The 20,165-nt window shown below is 40.0% G+C and overlaps 1 protein-coding gene across 1 annotated transcript; it reads left to right on the top strand.

The window, feature by feature from the left end:
• Nucleotides 1-35: 35 nt before the first annotated feature.
• LOC134622920 (coiled-coil and C2 domain-containing protein 1A-like) lies at nucleotides 36-18,562 on the top strand. Its single transcript, XM_063468205.1, has 28 exons — nucleotides 36-209; nucleotides 498-567; nucleotides 648-786; nucleotides 920-1,023; nucleotides 1,102-1,347; nucleotides 1,488-1,803; nucleotides 2,599-2,708; nucleotides 2,819-2,891; nucleotides 3,581-3,691; nucleotides 3,811-3,938; nucleotides 4,269-4,341; nucleotides 4,447-4,580; nucleotides 4,979-5,066; nucleotides 5,802-5,878; nucleotides 6,051-6,146; nucleotides 7,729-7,851; nucleotides 8,102-8,160; nucleotides 8,929-9,045; nucleotides 10,049-10,122; nucleotides 10,211-10,269; nucleotides 10,401-10,552; nucleotides 10,671-10,761; nucleotides 10,839-10,988; nucleotides 12,917-13,108; nucleotides 13,220-13,346; nucleotides 14,790-14,866; nucleotides 14,980-15,027; nucleotides 15,119-18,562. Exons 2-28 carry the CDS (start codon nucleotides 511-513, stop codon nucleotides 15,149-15,151), a joined length of 3,054 nt encoding a protein of 1,017 aa, XP_063324275.1. The 5' UTR covers nucleotides 36-209; nucleotides 498-510; the 3' UTR covers nucleotides 15,152-18,562.
• Nucleotides 18,563-20,165: the final 1,603 nt, after the last annotated feature.

Below are 20,165 nucleotides of genomic sequence, written 5' to 3'. Positions count from 1 at the left end.
TAGCCGTAAAGTGCAATGCGCGTTGCTATTGGAGACGCAATATAGGAAGTAAATTCCACTGCCTGCGAATCTTGTTTTAGGAACTCGAAAAGAAGGCAGAAATATATCTGTCGCCGTAAATTTGGTCTGCTGTTTCTCACCTGGATCCGATTTCAACCGTCAACCCGTGCGGCTGTAACGCTAACGTTTAACTCCGTTAATCTAAGCAGGTAAACAGCCTGTGTGAAGCTGTGGGTCTAGCTGTTAGCTGACATAAATATAGAAGCTAACTGCATATTAGATCATAGAACTTGTTTGATTTATTACGCCACATTGCCCTTGAGGGCGATAGTGAAGTGTACCGACTCAGGTGTACTAAGTAACTCTTGAGTCAATCATTATTTTTGTATATTTTACTCCAAGGAGTCAGAGTTGTATTTGTTTTAACTTTATTCTATATCTATTAGTTTCCCTTTTGGGGTAATTTACTGTCATCCTGTTTGTGCGTTCACTTTTAGGTATTAAAAGTCAATGAGTCGCAGTCGCAACCCACCTCCTCGGGGTCAAGGGGCGGCCCGAGCCAAACAGGTAATTACCCTCCCTGTCTGATAACTGTAAACAGGCAGGACTCTGAAGCCGCTCCTCCTATCTGTCTGTCTGTGTCACAGATGGGGCTGCTCCTTGACCTGTCTCCGGATGGCGGCATGGATGATGAGGGAAATGATGATGAGCTGGAGGCAGAGTTACTCAATCTGATGGGAGGAAGTAAGGAAGGAAGAGCACAAGGGAAGAAAGGTGATGGGAGAGGTGAGGATGAAACACTTCTGGCACATTAAACCCTCTTTCTTTCTCATTCATGTGCTAATTTTTAAACTGACCTTTTCCTTATATCACAAAGAGCAGTTGACATTATGTTCATATGTTTGCCTCTTCTGTTCAGCTCCTGTTCCCATGGCTGAAATTGAGCGAATGGCAGCTCTGTGTATGAAAGATATAGATGATGATGACATGGGGGACGATGATTTGGATGATGAAGATCTGTTGGTAATGGACACAAACAGACACAAACATAAGCATTTCAGGGACTAAACAGTTAACTGACCTTTTCTTTTCTGCACATAGGCAGAACTGAATGATGTTTTGGAGGATGATGAGGAGCATACTCCTGCTCCAACTCCACCTGCCGCTACACCAACAGCTCCTAAAACTAGTGTCGCCTCACACACCTCACCTCCTGCTGCTCCCAGTGGTGCAACTGGGTTGGAGTCACGGCTCCTCGAGCGCACTGAAATGTATCAGACCGCCATTTCCAACGCCAAGGCTGCAGGCGAGACTAGCAAAGTTCGAAGATATGAACGCGGGCTGAAGGTAAAGCAAACGGGCAGAAACGCATCTTATACGATGTGAAGCCTTGTGTACATACTTTTGTCTTTATTTAGAGTCTTCAAGTTTTAATTTACTGCTCAGATCAAACTTTATGTTTATGGGGTTTTTTTCTTCCACCTTAGACTCTACAGTCCATGCTAACATCTGCCAAGAAAGGAAAACCAGTCAATGAAGAAGAGATGCCTCCACCTGTTGCTCTTGGTGGAAAGTCGGATGCCCCAGCCCAGCCTGAAGTGGTTAAAGAACGAGAGGTGCCCAAGCCTGTGCTGGTCCCTCCCCCTCCCACCAATCAGAAACCTCTGAGGGAAGCTGACCCGACACCTCTGAACACTAAGCCAGCGCGTTTGATCCCTCCCCAAAAGCCAGCTGCTGCCATGACTCCAGAAACACCTGCCATCTCTCCCCTCACACCCAGCCAGCCTGATGCTCATCACTCAGGTAAACACATTATGTGAATTAAACTGTTTATTAGAAGAATATAAAAGTAAATACATGGTCATAGTGCAGGTTAATCAGATTAGCATCCATACTCAAAAGAATTGAAAAATATTTGGTCATTTAAATAATTGCACTAAACAACATTTCATAAAAGATTAATTGATTGATTTGCGTTGTTTTTCTTCCCTTCTGCAGATCTTTACTTCTGTTTCAGTTTGAGAGAAGCTTTATTTCCTTTATTAAGATTAAAATACATGTGGGATTTTTTTCACTTCTGATCAGACAATACATTTTCGCTGGCTTCTGTAAATTGACGACACCTTTTTAAGAAATGCCTCACAATGTTATCTCACAGCAAAAAGGTTCTTGGCTCAGATCCCCTGGTCAGTGGCTTTTCTGCGTGCAGTTTGCATGTACTGCTTTTGTCTCCTTGCTCCCACTGTCAGACATACAGTACATGCTCGGTTAATGAGTGACTCTAAACTGGCTGTAGGTGTGGATGACAGTGTGTTGTCTATCTCTTCGAGTTAGCCCTGTGATGCCCAGAGTGCACCACTCTACCTCTCAGTCCTGTAGCAGCTGGGATAGGTTTTAGCTCTTCCATGACCCTTATTTTGATAAGCGGTTAAAGAGATCGATGGACGCTTAACTGACAACATACATTATAATTTATGCTGCTCTGACAAGTAGCGTGTCTGCTAACTAAATGTTACTGTAATGCTAGACCAACTAGTTATTTAGTTTAGTTTTATATGTTTTTTTTCACCCTCACATGACTATGTCTTCTTCACGCAGAGGCAAAACAGGCAGTGTTGACCAGACAGAGGGATTATAAGGTGGCTGCCATACACGCCAAACAGAGCGGCAACATTGACCAGGCCAAACAGCACTACCTCACTGCCAAGGTAACACAGCTGATGTCAGCCAGGTCGTTGGAGTAAGAGTGTGTGTGTGTGGTTGTAGTGTGAGGATTTTTCATAGTTTGTTTTAACAACGCTGCTCTTGATTTATGCAGAACCTCGATTTGATACTGGAGGCACTGGACCGGGGCGAACCAGTAGACCTGAGCTCTCTGCCTCCTCCACCTGGTCAGTGGTTAAAGGAAAACTTTACCTGGAGAATTTTAGTTTTAAATGCTCATTCATGCACTCACTATAGTGCTAACAGTTTCCTTTAATAAAATTAAATAAAGGCCCATTTAAAAAAAAATAATTTAGCTTAAAAAAACATCCAGTTTATAAGCTCCACACTAACACACGTCATCTCCACTTAACTGAGTTATGTTATTTATGTTCATGTCACATATTTGTTTCTGCACATGTGCCAGAGTCTCACTCAGATGTTGCTTGTTATTTGGCTGGTCTTGTTGAGGCATAGTAAAAATTGAGAAACTGTAAGAACATTAGCGCCAATCACACAAGCATCATTTAAAACATTTTTATATTTATTCAGGTGCAAAGTGCTTTACAAGTAATGGAGATGTAAAAGAGTTTCAGAGACTAATTCACAACAAAAACAATAAAAACAACACGGATGATTAAGGACTGTATATTAAAAAAATCTGTTTCACTGTAATAGTTGAGAGCAAGAGTTACATCATCAAGTCTTTGGATTAAGTTCTATCGTATATTCTTTGGTCCAGAAACTTCTATGCCACGGCCTCTACATTGTACCAAAAAACTGTCTTGGATTTGATAATCATGTTCAAACAGGGTTTAATGTGTACTCCATAATTAGTTACAATCCTAACCTGTGTCCACTTCTCCACCGTCTGCAGGAGACGTAATAACAGAGCAAAGTGCGCCTCCTCAATCTTCTTCTAAACCTGATCCCCCTGCTGCTCCTGCTGCTCCTGCTGCTCCTGCGCCCACCCAGGTGGCCACTGCGGGTAAGATTCCAGGAGTCCCAGTCCTTCACTTTAACCAAAAAGTATGATGAAGTGATTTTAAATAAAAAAGTCATGTTAAAATAATAATGTACCTTTCTGTCTGTTTGTGCCTTCTGAAGACCTGCCTGCTCCCAAAAGTTTGGCTGAAGCCCTGCAGCAGAGGTTGGACATATACAAGTCAGCAGCAGAGGGAGCTAAGAGCAAAGGGGACGATCGCAAGGCCCGTATGCATCAGCGCATTATGAAGGTACACAACACAAATATTGTGGCACATGTGTTTGCTTGTTTTTTCCAAATAAACTCTATGCTCAGTGAAACTAAAAGAAACAAGATATTAAAACATTTTTAGCTATTACAGCTTCTTTTTTTAAAAAACTAATTCCACGGTTTTGTGCTTGGATTGGAATGGAAATGGTTTGTGTGCTTTTATATGTTAGATTTCAAAATATATGTATGTGTGTATATGTATATATATATGTGTATATATATATATATATATATATATATATATATATATATATATTATAGGTCTTGCAAAAGTAAGTAATATTAATTACTTAATGTTCACTCTTAACAGCAATATCAGGACGCCATCAAAGCTCACAAAGCTGGCCGACCTGTTAACTTATCTGATCTACCCGTGCCACCAGGTAAGTTTTGAGTTCATGTGTGTCTTGAGATTTTGCTCAGAGTTGATGTGTAAGGCTTCTTCTTGGGGGTGTGTGTGTGTGTGTGATTTTTGTTATTTGCTCCAGGCTGTCCACCGCTTCAGGGCACAGAGGGTGGTCAGCAGAACTTCATGGGTGTCCTGGAAACAGCAATGAAAATAGCAAACCAGGATGCAGACGCAGAAGATGAGGAAGAGGATGGGCACGAAGAAGCTGCCAAGGTAAAAAGAAGAATGGGGGGAAAAAAACAAATTCAGGGACTGCCAAATGGCCAAATAGTGGTTTTTGCAGCCAAGAAATTTGATTGTTTTTGCACCAAGCCCAAAAAAAGAATGCTTTATTGTCTCTCATAATAGCTTCTGCAACTTCTATGGCAGATTATTCAGTCATTGTTTTCTCAACTGCACCTTCTGCCTATTGCATCATTTTTGGGCTTGTTAACAAGTTTATTAATAGCAGTAATAATTTACACAAATGCTTTGAGGTAAATCAGTTTATTCACACATCATTTGTTAAAATATGTTATAAATCAAACTCACAGATGTGTTAAGCTGTATGTTGTGACCTTGAAATCTGTTCTTGTGTTCATTTCATTTGCTATTGATCCTAACCTCTGCAGGCTGTGGTGCGTCCGCCTGTCCAGAAAGCAAAGTCTCCAGCTCCTCAGGCTCCTGCAGGCTCCTCAACTCCGAAACTGGGAGCTAAAGGTGAGTTTCAAATGTGGGTGTGTGTAAGAGGGGCATGTGTATGTGTTATGCGCGATGTTTGAGTTACACAACACTGAAGTGTTGTCATACTGCAAGGCTTATGACCCATTTATGCTCACCGTTCTCGCTCTCACAAAAGGCACTATATGAAAAAAGTGACTGACCAATATCAGATTTCATTGTGACCTGGTCTCAGTCTTGAACTTACCTGCATGTGCAAAAGAAGACGATGGCACTAATTTTGCTGTTGCAGAGCAGTAAACATGGAGGACACCTGAGTCAGTGTTTACACTTTTGTCTGTGTGCAGTAGAAGTCAGCAAACTTGTGACTGGACAAAGAAGACGAGGCTAAAGAGAGACAACACTTCACTTTTGGTTTTTTGTACTGCAGTGGCTGCTAAGCCTTTACAGAGGTGTATTAAGTTGGAGCCAGGAGTGGATCGTGATGCAAATGGCTTCAGTAAAACAAATTTCATCCAAAAAGTTCAGCATGTAAAAATGACACTTATTTCAAGCAAGTGATGAATCACTTTTTACTGTTCAGACTGAGTTTGCAGTGCGAAGAGAATCAGACCTGTATCTGATTCAGCACCACACACTGTTCAACCCAATATGTGACATAAACAATGTGTGGTCAAGAAGTGAGTCACAGATAAGCTGAAATAAACTTTTTCTAATGGTGTGAACGTGGCATACAGTAAGTTTTGCTTATTTTTCTCTTAATTATCCTTGTAGCCCAGCAGCAATTGGATTTCCTGTTGCTAAGGCGACAAGCTTTCATGCGTGCGGCACTGCGCTCCAAAAATATGAAGGTAATCTTTTGACTTCCCAGTTATTTTCTTTTTTGTTTTAGATGCATACAGTACCATCTTTACAGTTATGCAGATGTTTTTAGCACAGCTGCCTGTGATGTTATTGGAATTCCAAACGTTTGTTGTATTTTTCATTGATTTCATTTCATTGCGCCTGTTGCCGCATTTGTAGGACATGACAGGAGCAGCACAGCACCTCAGACATGCCAAAGGACTGGACGCCATGATCACTGCTGCAAAGTCTGGCCTACCGGTTGACATCACCAAGGTTATAAATACATTTTCTATATATTAGTAATCACCGCTTGCCCTGTGGTAGCTAGGATAGGTTCCAGCACCCCCACGACCCTGAATAGGAGGTGGATGGGTAATACTCAGGATAATCTTGAGCAAGGGTGTCAAATTCAGTTTCACTAAGAGCCACACTGGGAAATAAGAGTCATGTCGACGGTGAGACATCTGTAGTTTGTCAGGCTTTGATGGTCATGTAACCTGCATATACCACATAACCTCATCAAACCTCACTGAAACTCTCAACTAGTCAACACAAAAAGCTGCACAGCCGTTCTGATTAGTTTTACAACAAGCAGATGACTCATAACAACCTGTTTCATAAGCTTGAATATGATGGACACTCACAATAAATGGCATATTTACATTTATTTGGAAAAGGCTCTCATAGTTCATTTTACTGGCTGGGATGTGACAGAATAGTGGCAGCATTGGGGGAAAAAATATTTTTTAATTGATTCTTTTTTAATTTTAAAAATTGTTTGATCATGTGGTTTACCTGTACTATACAGCATAACCTTCTGGCATGAACTTGACTAAGCACACACTAATCACATAGCTTGAAAAGTCAGCTTTTGCCTGCAGTTACATGCCTCTTTTCAGCTCGCCAACATTTTGCCTCCATACCCAGCTTGTGGTTCCATGTCTCTGCTGGGGAAAAAAATACTGCACACTTATATTCTTTAAAAACACCAATTATCTCACAGTGAATGGAAACACAGGCCTGTCTTAACACTTGATGAAGAAACTCTGTCTCACACCTCTGTTAAAGTTGGCTTTGTGTGCACTGTGTTTGCTGGATGGTTAGCTTGCAAGTGCGCTTCCCTTTTTAGTTTGGCATGTCCACTGGGCGTGTCACTGTGCATACCTCAGCTACAAGTAAACAGGAAAAATTTACTAAAAACCTAAAATAATACACAGACTGGTTGTATTATGCTAAAATATATTAAACGAGTTGGACATATGCGACGTGTTTGTGTGTGTGTGTGTGTGTGTGTGTGTGTGTGTGTGTTTGCTGTGCAGGTTGTCACGGCAGCAGGAGCTGAATGTGTGAGGTGTGTTAACACAATGTGACGGAAATAGAAGATGATAGGAAGGAAACACAGGGTGAAATCAAAACACCTGGTCTCACCTTCTGTGTGTGTGCGCGCATGTGTGTGTGCGCGCGCGCATATTTTCAGCATCATTACACTATTCATATTTCATATCTGTGCCAGTTGTCCCCTAAGATTTTGATTCATTTTGCCTCACTTTTATTTAACTTCTCTGCATATAACTCATTTATTTATTTCTCAGTGTGTCCCCTCATGTGTTAACCAAGAATATTATGCTTGTGCTTCTGTTTGTTTGTCACACAAGTGTAAAAACAGACAGACAGGAAACGAAGTAACAGCTGATTAGAGTTCGATCCAAGTTGGACATGGGGTTTTCAAAGCTGTGTTGTAACTCATAACAGAATATTTGTATTAAATCAGTTACATTTGTATTTGAATTGGTCCTGGTAACTTTCTAATTGTCTTTATTATTATTTGTTTGTTTCTATTTCTCCTTTACAACAGATTCCCAGTCTTCCAGTCAGTGAGGAGGACTACACCCTGGCTCGTTCCCGTACCTCTCCTTCTTCTCGTACCACGAGTGAGCAGTACCATAACCTCATGGATCACTTGAAAAAGCAGTACGAGGTTAAGATGCACCTTTCCCTCATCTTTATGCTACATTTTATCTGAAAAAGCACCTTCTTGATGTCCACCTTACATACTGATGTTAATGTCATGTGTTAGTCACGGTTATTAGTTACGAAATGTTCATGCATTTTGTGATTGCGATTCTTAAACAGACAAATAACAGTTGTTCTTTATTTTGTTGTCCTCGCCTACAGTATGTTCTCTCACACACACAACACGCCCTCTTTTGTTCTCTCTCCATGAACAGAAATGTCTGGGCCTCTCCCAGCAATTCACAAACACGGGAAATGTGGCCGAGGCTTTAAAGTAAGAAACTTTTTTGTTTCAGTTTTATAACTGTGGGATTTTTTTTGCAGTCATGTTGGAGCTTAACATTAAAAAGATCACTGTTTACCTCAAAGGCATCAACACCAACTTCTAGAACAGAGCTGGTTGTGATTACATTAAGTATAAATTCCCCTTTTCACAAAATTTGTTATTCAGTCTCAATAAAAATCTGAAATCCAGAGAAATGGTATTATGACTCAGATTAATGTAGTTTTTCTTCATTTTAATGAATGTATGTAATGAATCTAACTGAGAACTTCTGTAGTTCTTAATTATATTGTCAGCATGCACACAGTGATTTTAGCTATCTTTATATATGGTGTACCTCTTTATAATATTTGTAGTTTTCTTCAAATATTTTTTTTCAAATATTTCAACATTTAACCTTTGAAGTTGTACTTTAAACCTTTTTCTCATCTTCAGAGGGTTTGTCCCGCTTCCTCGTTTTTCTGGCATGGTCTGAAAAATCTTGTCATGTCCTAGAAAATTAGTATGTGTTTTTACAGATGATGCACAGAGTGTTTTGTAATCGCGGATTTTCAAATGCAGTGATATATGTGTTTGCCTCAGGAAATAGAGGTGTTCAGCTGTGCAGTTATTAAACTTGTTGTATTTCAGTACCAGGCGAGACCAAGATGTGTGTAGATGTGTAGACACGAAAATGCATAAAAATGACAAAATCAAACTAAAAGAAAAATATTGTTTTGTCACACAGATCTAAAAATCATGACTCTGTCTCTCACCCAGGTCTGAGAAGTTACTTGAGGAGACCATGAAGTACATAGAGATTCTAAAGAGCGCCTACACAAAGGGTCATCCAGTCCCCAAGTGCCGCACCGAGGAGAGAACCTTCAACTCTATCAAGTCAGTAGCAAACACTCAGAATACAGATTCATTCATAATAAACACCATCGCAAGTCACTCAGTTTGTCTGTTGGTCCACCGCTTTGGTCCAGAAGGATTTCCATAAATCTTTCGTGGTCTCCTCTGGCCAAACCTTACCTGATTTTTCTTCTAGTCATAGTGTTGCCAAGTTCTGCTGCACTCTGTCAACATTATCCTTATTTAACTATCAAATTTTCAGCTCAGTTTATATCTTAGTAACATTTTACATGGCTTGACTGGAGATCAAGTCACTTCAACAGCGTTATCAAAATTAGAAAAGAAAAAACCAACTGTGTAGTTGGATTAGATTAGTTAGATTATATTTTTTGTTTTTTTAAATGGTTGATTTAAGCCATGTTTTTATTCATTTTTAAGGCTGATGTATTTGACAAATGACAAATACATCTGCCTTAAAAACCTTATACAAGTCAGCCTGCAGTATAATGACCAACATGTTGTTAATTAATGTAATTCATCCATCCGGAGGACGCCTATGATAAAGACTACTAATCATCTGTATAACTTTTTGTTACTCATCTTATGGCATTATGTCAGTGCCTGCTGAAAAAGGAAAATCTGTCAGTCAGTCAATTAAGCCGTGGTTCATCAAACTGTCACTTTTATTGTGTATTTTTTAAAACGTTATAATCAAGATGTTTTGACTCTATGAGGCTTGTCCTTTATATTTCATTTTGTACTCGTGCATGAGCTGTTTAATTTTGAAAGCAAATGATTGAACATTAAAGGTAGTGCTTTTCCTGACTGGAGTGATGGATGACTCAGAGTGACTCATTGTGACTCACTCTGCCTCTGCTCCAGTGTCATACGGAGCTAACAGCTAAGCGACTGTGGCGGTGACTCATTCATCAGTTAATTGTTTGCCTCTCCGTGATGCTGACTGATGCTGACTGTCACTTTTGAAGCTGTTTCTGAATGGTGTTTTTTATGTTTGTGTGTTTGTTGTTGTTTTTTTGCTCCGCAGGATCAACCCCAACCTGACACTCAATGACCTGATACTGTACATCACCCGAGGCATCAACCTCCCAGCTCCCTCTGGTATTGAAGTCATCCCCATCTTTGAAATTACCAGGCAGTAATCTGTCAGATCGCTGTGCACTGACACCTAGCTTCTCTCTCCCCACAGGTGTCTCTGCTAATGATCTGGATGCCAGTGTAAAATTTGAGTTTCCTTTCCCCAGCGCGGTGAGAATCTTTCACATTCACTCGCTGCGGACGATTCAATCCGTGTATTTACATATGTGCGTTAATGAATTCTGTGTGTGTGTGTGTGTGTGTGTGTGTGTGTGTGTGTGTGTGTGTGTGTGTGTGTGTAGGAGGAGGCTCAGAGGGACAAAACCAACACAATAAAGAACACCAGCAGTCCAGAGTTTAAAGAGACTTTCAGACTCAACATCAACCGCGGCCACAGGGCCTTTAAACGAGTCATACAATCCAAGGGAATCAAGTTTGAAATCATCCACAAGGGGTAAAACGCAGCAGCTTCAGTAGAAAAAAAGAAAATATGCTTCCATATCGGTGTGTTTTGTTTGTTTTTTTTCCCTTGTTGTAGCTTCTGTAAATTGTATTCTCTGCTGTGTTTACAGAGGCCTGTTTAAGAATGACAAAGTAGTGGGAACTGCTCAGCTGAAGCTAGAAGGTCTAGAAAATCACTGTGAAATCAGAGAGATCTTAGAGGTGAGTGTTGATTACACGTGCAAGCACCCACACGTGTTCATAGGAGGTTTAACTGCACGCGTTTATGTTTTTTGTAGGTGATGGATGGACGTAAAACTACAGGCGGCAAGTTGGAGGTGAGGGTGAAGATCAGAGAGCCTCTGTCAGGCGTCGAGTTGCATCCAGTGAAGGAGAAGTGGCTGACTCTCGAACCAGTCTCCACGCCTACAGAGAAACAAAAGGAACGGGTGAGTAGGGTTATTAGTTAAACTGACCCGCCTTTGGCTTTGGACTGAAACACGTCCAGCTCAAGCAGGGACGTACACAAGACTTCCATGTGTGATGTAAACTGTGCAAAACACTGAGCCAAAGTGCTGCCTCACAAACTGGATGTTCATATGTGTCAGAGCAGAAGTGTGAAGTCAGTCAGTATAAACAAAGTGTTTGGTGGCTGATCAAATAGTGTCTGAAACCACATCTATTTTAAAACTGGTGATCTACCAATAACATCCCACTTCACGCAGTGATTTTGTAGGTACAAGATTTTACTGTCTTCACAAGTTCTCTTTATTCTTCACGCAATTACTTTATGAACTCAAGTGCTAGTGGTTGTTTGGCACAGGAGAAATTGGCAAACTCTTAAATGCATACTGCTGCATAATGTTTAGTCAATGAGTGGAAACACCGTGAAAGCCTTTCAGGAAAAATGGAGACTACAGCGATATCTTTATTTGAACAATTGTCGTGTTTCGCTGCTTTCTGTGAAACGGTTTTCACACATGAATTTCAGACAGTTTCAAAAGAATCAGGTGGGGAAATTTTCCATAGTTTTACTTTCTCACATGGAAAAAACAGCAGGAAATTGGATTCTTTCAAAATATAGACAGTTCTATGCAGTTCAAGTCATAGAGCTGCCAGGGTAGAATTACAGGAGCCAGGACGCATGATCACATAAATGCAGCAGATATATGGAGTGGAAATGCAAGAAATATATTTGAAAAGCACAAAATAGGAAAAAAATGGCTGTGATGGAAGTAGTTTATTAAACATGGCTCCACAAAAGAAGGAAAACAAATGAGAAGCATGTACTTTCCTCAAATTATTGCTTTTTGTTATTAGTTGTTTTACTTGCGTAATTTTTTCAACCAGGTTGTTTGAGGTGCGACTGACACTGTTGTAATTACATTAGCTCATTGTGTCATCTTCTGCTGCGATGATTCAATGAGGCCTGACTTGAGTGTTAATACATTCGTGTGCTTTTTGTAAAATATGTGCTGCGTTTAAATAGAAATGACAAACAGCGTTGCTTTAAAACTCACTCAAGCTCTCGGCTTTAGGCATCTTGATTTATTTATTTTTTCCTTTTCTTCTTCGTGTTTGGGTCTCTTACTGATGCTTGTAGTCTTCGGTCACAAGCTGAGGATCTGCTGGTTTTTCTGCATATAGTTTGAAGACTAGGAGGGACAGAGCTTTTCAGTTGGTGGCATCAGGGCTTTACAACACTACAATTACATTTAGCTGACTCTGTGGACTCTTTGAAGAACCAGTTAAAACACTTTTTTTTTAAGTCAGCCAGGCTTTTTTACTGATTTTAATTCATTCTGTATCGTTTTTTTAATTATTTTTTAGGACAATTAATGTTTATTCTATGTTATTTGTGTACACTGCCTTACGACCACTTGTCTGTGAAAAGCAGTTTTAAATAAATGATGCTTATTTATTGATGTTTTGCATCTACACATGTCCTTACCCATGGTTTAAACTGCAATCTATTTCACGAACAATTACAAACAAAGTTGAAACAGAATAGTGACAAAGATTTGAATTTAAATACTCTGAGCGTGCTGGAAAGCAAATCGTCAGTCCAGTAGCTGTACCAGCTTTTAGTCTTTCCCACTGTCAGTAGCCAGAAGAAGCAAAAAGCATTGCTCACATCGTAGCAGACAGCAGGCTTTTCACTCACATTAAGTGCGGCCAGTACCTTTTAGATGTGTTTGGACTGCAAACTTGTTTGTTTTGAGTGTAAACCAGCCTGCTAGTCAGATTACGGGTAAATAAAGGTAGGCATTACAAAAACTAGCAATGCACAAGTCAAATAACCTGATTTTCATAAACCTGGGTGAAAGTGAGTTGGTTGCCAAAGAAATCTAAGAAATGCTCTGGTCTGCTTGTTTAGGCTCCATCTCCTCGGTCCAAACCGAGACATGAAGGAAATGGCAGGAGCAGCTCGGATCAGCCTGCATCTCCTCGGTCTAAACCGAAACACGAGGCGAGCAGCAGGAGCGGTCACTCCAGCAGCTCCCCTCCACAGTACAAACTCCACAGCTTCAGCCTCCTCAACTACGACAAGGAGCGGCTGGAGAGGAAGGTAGTACTGCGTGTTCATGCGGCCCGAGTCGACCCACAACGTGCACTTCACTGATGCTTACAATGGCCCGAAGGCGCCAAGGTCTCGTCACTCATTACGCTTGTCTCTCAGATTACAGAGTACAGAAAGAACAAACGGGAACCCCCGTCTGACCTCATCCATCAGCACAAAGAGGTCACACACCGACTGCAGTGGCAGAAAGCACAGCTGGAAGGAGCCTCTCCTGCCATGCTCACAGGTAACACACACACACACACACATACATCTCTTACTTTTGAACGTGTGCTTTTACCCCTCCCTAAAATCTTAGCGTCACTCAGTTTTGGAACAACTTGACCGAGACAGGAAAGTCTTTTGTCAACAGCATCTATGTAGAGCAGTCCAGGTCCTCAAAGTATTGGCTGATAGCAGCACACAGCTCCATCACAAGTCCATCACAGCCATGATGGGGAATAGGGACCGCCACTACAGCCTAGAATTGTTTCAGCTAAATGGAACAGTTTTTGTCATTTCTACTCTGTATACCACAATATTAGATATTAGATTCAGATTCAGTTGCTGCTTGTTTGTGAGTCTTTGCATTCACAAACTATTTAATAACTGAAAATCTCCTTTAGGTTAGACTGTCCCATTTGTTTGCCTTGCGTTTCATTATTCGTTTGCACTGTGAAGTCGGATCAGTTTTGCAGCATTTGGCTGAATCTGAGCAGAGCCCTGTGCACAAAAAAATATTTTGTCAAAAAAACGCATTGATCTAACTTTTAAATTATTACAGTGATGAACGTCGGGTTATGGATGCAACAACATCTCTGCAGCTTCTTTTTTGTCAGGCAGGTTTTGTGGCAGCTTTAATTTTTGCAGTAATTCAGTCTGATAGATGCGTCAAATTGGCACTCGAGTCATAAATTGAGGATCCCCCTCTGCGGAGAAAGTAAAAGTTGTTTTATTATTAAGGGTTATTAAAGGTTTCCTGCTGCTGTCACTATCTCTGCATCTCAGAGAAACTCTACCTGCATTTGGCAGTGTCCCAAAGAGTGATTGGTTGGTCGGTTAGTTGGTTAGCTGTGGGTTTTGCTGTCCTTGTTGCTGCTGTGTCAGTCTCTTTATCTGTGTGATTGTGCTGCCACTCCACAGATCCTGTGGTGGAGGCTGCTGCATCGAGGGGCCATGAGTTGCCCTTGCGTGCAACTTTACCCAAAGCACAGGCAGAAACGAGCTGTTTTATGGTTACTGGTTTATTTGTTCTAAATCTACTGAGGAAAGCAAACACAGGACTCACTGGCTGAAGACGAAAAGAGAATTAGCTTTGAGTAACGAGACGTCTCCGTGTAACTGTCCAACTCAAGAGTACATAGGTGGCAGTGCTTCCTTACTGGCTTGCAGTTGTAGCTGAAGAACAGACTCACTGCTCACAGAAAAGCTTATGAACAAAATACTATGCAATGTTAAAAAAAACAACAACAAAGAATGCATAAATAACAAATGCAGCATAACTATTTCTCAATATGGGATTTGAAAAAAAATCTAAAAATCAGTATGATGGCAAAAACTGAGCCTAAATCCCAGGTCGGGATGAACCGTTTCCCCATCACTTCTTTCTGTTTTCTCACAAAAAATTCATTCTGTTTAAGATGATGATAACAAATCATGTAACTCACTTTTTCCTTCACCACATGTGCAGAATATGAAAACGTGCTGCAACGCTTCGTTCAAGGACTTTCTGAGTCTGTGAAAAAATACTCCAGCCAAGGAAACCGGGTGAGTGCAGGGTCAGGGTATGGACAGGCATTTCTGTGCGTGCGTGCGTGCGTGTGTGTGTTTGCGTGTGTGTATTTTAGTGTGAAAACTTTTTTCTAATTCTCCTTATATAGGACGCTGCCAAGGATGCACTGGGCAGGTTGAAGATGGTTGAGAATGAGGTAAGGCTTGCTGTATCGCAGCTGTTGTGTAATTGTCATGTGTATATAAAAGCAGTTTATTCAGTGTGTTTACGCCTTCTCACTGCTCCAGCTGGAATCGCTGAAGAGGAAACGCACTGGATGAGAGCAGAATAAGGAGTGGAGCCTTGGCTGGAGTACTGTTCCCTCTCTCTCTCTCTCTCTCTCTCTCTCTCTTTCTCTCATACACACTCATATACCAAACGCTACAGTGGGTACAATAAGCACCTTTAGCATGATTCAGTGCTGCAAAACAACTGCATGAGCTAAACTGCTAATTCGGTCAGTTGTTCCTTTAGCTTGTGTCATATGTGGTTAGTTACCTGCCACAATAACCTAACAAACGGCTGCAGCCGCCAAGCAGACGGCAATTAAAAACACATCCAAATGTGTAAAGAGGGAGATGCATTTGCACTTAAACAAGACAAACACTACAGGAAACTGCTTCTAAAGAATGGCTTTACAGACTTTACTGGTATTCTATTTTTTTGGGGGGGTTTTTTTGGTTTTTTCCCAACTTTCCTGTGACAATTCTTGATGAAGTAATCTGCCAGAAGACTTGACGTTTTACATTCGGCACCGGCTTTTGGTGTCTACAGATGACCAAAAATATGTGTGTGTGTGAAGGTGTGTGTGTTTGTCCACGCACTCTTAGGTGTGTTTAACCAGTGAACTAGAGTTTTTTTTTTAACCTTTTTCCCTGTATTTTATGTTGAGCTTAATCTAATCTGTCTGCTCCAGTGTTCACAGATTACAGTAATCTGCTCCATTTGGAGTGCTGTGATACGGGAATAAAAAAAAAAAAAAAAAATGGGGCTTCGGGGTGCAGCAGCCTACATCCCATAATAAGGGATTAGTGTTTATGTCACCAAAGAGGCGACTACATCAGACGTAGAGTCGCCTCTGGGGGCTGGGAAGAGGGGTTTTAACAGCGTGCCATGAATGTGGTAGAAGCTTAGCCTCGCTAAGAGATTGCTGCGTCTTCATCAGCTGTTTCTTCTTTGTCGTCTTCGTCATCTTATTTTCCTCGCACCCATTCCTTTCAAGATTATTCTTGATTAATAGGCTGCCCTACTCAGAATCTATTTAAACTCTTAAACAATATGAAGCTCGCTGTGCTGTCACTTAGTTTAAAACAGTTTAGAGCTGCTGCGTCAGAGTGCTTTTTTTCCCCACAGATTGTGGTGGATGCAAAAACAGAATTTGTCCCATTGAGCTCTCCAGTGGCAGCACAGTGGATACTGAAAAATCTACCCACAGGAAGGCGGCCCGATAAGTGTCAGTATGGCTGGGTAATTGCTCATTTCTGTCTCAGTTCTCCCACAGACACCTATGTCATCATCATCTTCCTCTCTGCCTTCACTTCTTTTTGGAGAATGAAGTCAAGCGGACAAAATACAGATAAAACCACTTAAACTTTGACACGCTGACAGAGGTGGGCAGATTGCAATGATCAGGATGATTTGCCACAACACCACAAGATGTACAAAAAAAAATAATCCGACAAATGTGCGCTGTCATGTATTCTGAGATCTGGGCAGATGTTTGGTGTGCTAACCTGACAGTAGCTCCTGTTCCACATTGATTGCATCCAGCCGGGATGTAGCAGACTACTTTAAGTGAGCCTTATTGTGCGTTTTGTGTTTGAATCCTCAATATTAACGATGTCTGGTAACTCCAGTTAATAGTTTTTTGGTCATGTGACACGTCAGATAATCATGTGTTCACGCTAATCCACTCACTGCTTCACTCCATTAGCAAATAATCCCAGTTAAAGTTGGCCTTCCACTGTGTGGTGACCCTTATGTAACACCCGTTGCCCCACTTTTTCTTTTTTTTTTAATCAACAGAGGACATCTTTTGACTCTTTGTAAATGTTATGCTGATTTTGATCACCTCATATTATTTTGTAGATAGACCGTAGCATTAGAACATCAGATTGCAGTATTAAACATGGCTTCAAATCTGTAAACGTGCTCCCTTTTCTTCTAGGTAATTGTTTGTGTCTTATTTAAATCTTTGTACGGCACAGACTATAATCTTGAAGGCTCCTAAAACTCGAGTTCGAGCCAAGCAGGTCTGGATTAATGTCAGTGATGCATTTATGCAGCAGTGTAGTTTAAGTACAAATTTATTTGTAAAGCTTTGGGCATTAAGAAAGATTTAAATAGTGAATCAGCGGATTACTCAACTTAAGCAAATTTGAAGGTTCTGCTAATGGTTTTCATACTGTACACAGGGGCAGAGCCAAGGGGTGAACACAGCTGAAAGTCTGAACCACCTCTCTGTCCGGACCTTACAGTCAGCTGTAAATCTGTTAGAGGGGCTACGCATGTAAAAACTGGAGTAAACATGTGCCTGTTTGTTTCAGCAGAACCATTTTCTTTGACAATCAGCAGAGGGTTACATAAAAAAATAATTCTTAAAGTCCTTATGGTGGACCTCTGTACTTCCTTGTATAAGTTAATCATGAAACTGAATGAAAAATATTTGGATATCAGGTTCTGGGTCGCTGGAAGTAATGGCCTTATGTTAGCAACACACACAGAAAGGAGAGAAGCCCCCAATTACTGCTTATAACTTTAAAACAAAGGGACTAGTATTTAATTTTAATGTTCCCGTGTTCTGTTTTGTTTTTCCTGTGGATGAAACGCAAAGCTGACCTAAAATGATCAGAATTATTTGAAAACAGAACATCTGTCCCAGGAGTGGGGTTCACAGAAAGACCAGCTCTAATGGAAAATAGTGAGTTGGACTAAAACAACAACAACACAAAGATGTCGTTCCGATTAAAAGAAAAACATCTGAGTGCGACCGTGTAGCAGCTGCATGTTTGAGCCTGCACAAAAAGTGCAACTGCACACCGCCACCCCATCCCCACCTAGACCACCCCCACTTTTTTTTTCTTTTAAATCCAGAGCTGTAACCCCGCGTCACCCCAAACACACAAACGCACTCCTGCCACATCACCCCACTCCCCAAATAACCTCGCGGCCTCTGAGGCTGACCTGTTGTCGTGGCAACGAGCTCATCAGCATTCAGTGTGGTAGGTGGATGGTCAGGACCCGGGTGGAGGGACATATTGTTAGTTTGTCCTGCTGGTGACTCACACTCCGTTTCTGCATATACAACACACCACACACACACACTCCTGCTCATTCTCTTTTCATACGATTGTTTGGCTCTCTGTCTTTATCCTGTTATTGATTTCATTTTAAAAAGTTTGGTCTAAGTTTTGTTATTTTTTTGTTTTTTACTACTTTCTTCCTGATGAGTTGGGTAAATGTATCCATTTATTGTTGAAGCTGACATCTTTTTAAAAATTTGCTAAGTCACGTAAGGGCAATCATTATAAATGTAATATTTATATTTGGTAAATATATGGCATAATATGCTCTGTCTCTTTTTTTGAAGTGAATGTCTTGATGATTGATGCAGTTTAAAATGGGAATGTATGACAGCCTGATTCTTGAGGCTTTATTATCTTATGTATGAGGTTGGTGTTGACACGAATAAAGTGGTGAAACCGCAGTGAGTTTGTGTCATTATTAAGTCTACTATAGGTAAGTATAACACTAAAACACATGAAATGTAATAAAGCTAACTAAAATAAAATATAAATGCAGTTTTTGTTTTGTCAAGAACACCCAGCCTGAGGGAGTGTTGATGCATGTGTTTGGTAAGGATGTCTACTTAACTCTGAGGGTTTGTATAAAAACTAAACTAAACCTAAGAAATGTCAAATGATGACAACTAAACTGAAAGAATGAGAAGAAAAACATCCCAGAAACCAGCTGAACAAAAAAGAAAGAACAATTAAGAAACACATGTTTGAAACCACATTTGAGTACTGAGAATAAATTAAGCAGGGGTCAGGGTGCCCTTCCACATGGAAGACGGTTTAATTAATTTGAATTTTCTCTGCATCAGAAGACGATGCAAATGTATTTATGTAAAGAAAAACACAAAAATCAGGCACCCATTGACGATTCAACACTTATTTTCCTTGTAGTGGAATATTTCACTTATGCTTTCACTCCTTAGCAAGCACACTTTATCTCTCTGCCAACAGCAGAGTCTTTAGTGGCTTTTACTCAATGCCAAAGGGTAGAACAGGTTCAAATGCTTCTTCTGTTTTTCCTCTGTTATCCGCTTGTGTGACTCTCATTTCAGATAATGTGAGAGTCACAGACTTGTATGTGAAACACTGAGGTCTACTGTGCTCTTTACTCGTTAATGCAAATCATTTATGAGTCTGTGCTGTGGTTGGCAACATGATTTTAATTTTAACTAATACAAAACACTAGGTGTGGGGAAAAATAGTAACTGGATTGGAAACAAAAACTAGACTTCAGACAAAAACTTGAAAAAAAAAACATGTAAAACATATCTTTTAGGTTTAGTCTTAGTCACTTATGGGCTTAAAATAATAACAATAATAATAATAATATACTGCTACAATATAATAATAGTGATTCATGATTGTACTGTTATAAACTTTTTAAACTTCCTCTTAAATCGCCTCCCAAATTATACTAATAGTTAAGAACTGAAACACAAAGTAAGCTGAAAATAAACATTATAAATAAATAAATGAATAAACCTGCTCTGTAAACCAGCAGAAACAAAAATGTATTTTAAAATACTTATAATGGAAAAATAAAATAATTTTGTAATTTTATTACTTTGATTTTATGAAATTTTAACATTTTTACTTTTATTACATAAAAAAAAAGTTTAGTTTCAGTTTAGATTTTATTACTTTCAGTGTTTGCTTTCAGCTTTTGCTTTCATCGTAATTTAGTTGTACAATTTACTTAAGGTAGCTAAGTCAGAGCAACTTGTTAATTGTGAGTGCAAGGTACTTAGAATATATATATATATATATATATATATTATAATTATTATATATAATAAAAGAAAATGAGGTTATTCTAAGTACTGTGCACTAACTTAGCTATGTTAAGTAAACTGTACTTTGCATTTTGGCAATTTTTTAGATTTTACGGTTATATTTAGAAGTTGAAACAGGTACAATAAAAACGAATACTGTGACTCAGTACTTGAACGTGTTGGACTCAAGACATTTCCTATATATTTTTTGCAGTGTTTATTTTAAT

This window comes from Pelmatolapia mariae, unplaced genomic scaffold (assembly GCF_036321145.2).
Source record: "Pelmatolapia mariae isolate MD_Pm_ZW unplaced genomic scaffold, Pm_UMD_F_2 NODE_ptg000281l+_length_28911_cov_1, whole genome shotgun sequence".
NCBI classification, from domain to species: Eukaryota; Metazoa; Chordata; class Actinopteri; order Cichliformes; family Cichlidae; genus Pelmatolapia; species Pelmatolapia mariae.
The sequence above is the reverse complement of the archived record's forward strand: the minus strand, read 5'-3'. Positions and strand labels throughout refer to the sequence as shown.

Bases quoted from the DNA above. Each gene is read 5' to 3' on its own strand.
- LOC134622920 (XM_063468205.1), top strand. From the start codon at position 511: ATGAGTCGCAGTCGCAACCCACCTCCTCGGGGTCAAGGGGCGGCCCGA. The intron at 2,892-3,580 runs GTCAGTGGTTAA...CACCGTCTGCAG, and splicing joins CTCTCTGCCTCCTCCACCTG to GAGACGTAATAACAGAGCAA. The intron at 15,028-15,118 runs GTAAGGCTTGCT...TCACTGCTCCAG, and splicing joins TGAAGATGGTTGAGAATGAG to CTGGAATCGCTGAAGAGGAA.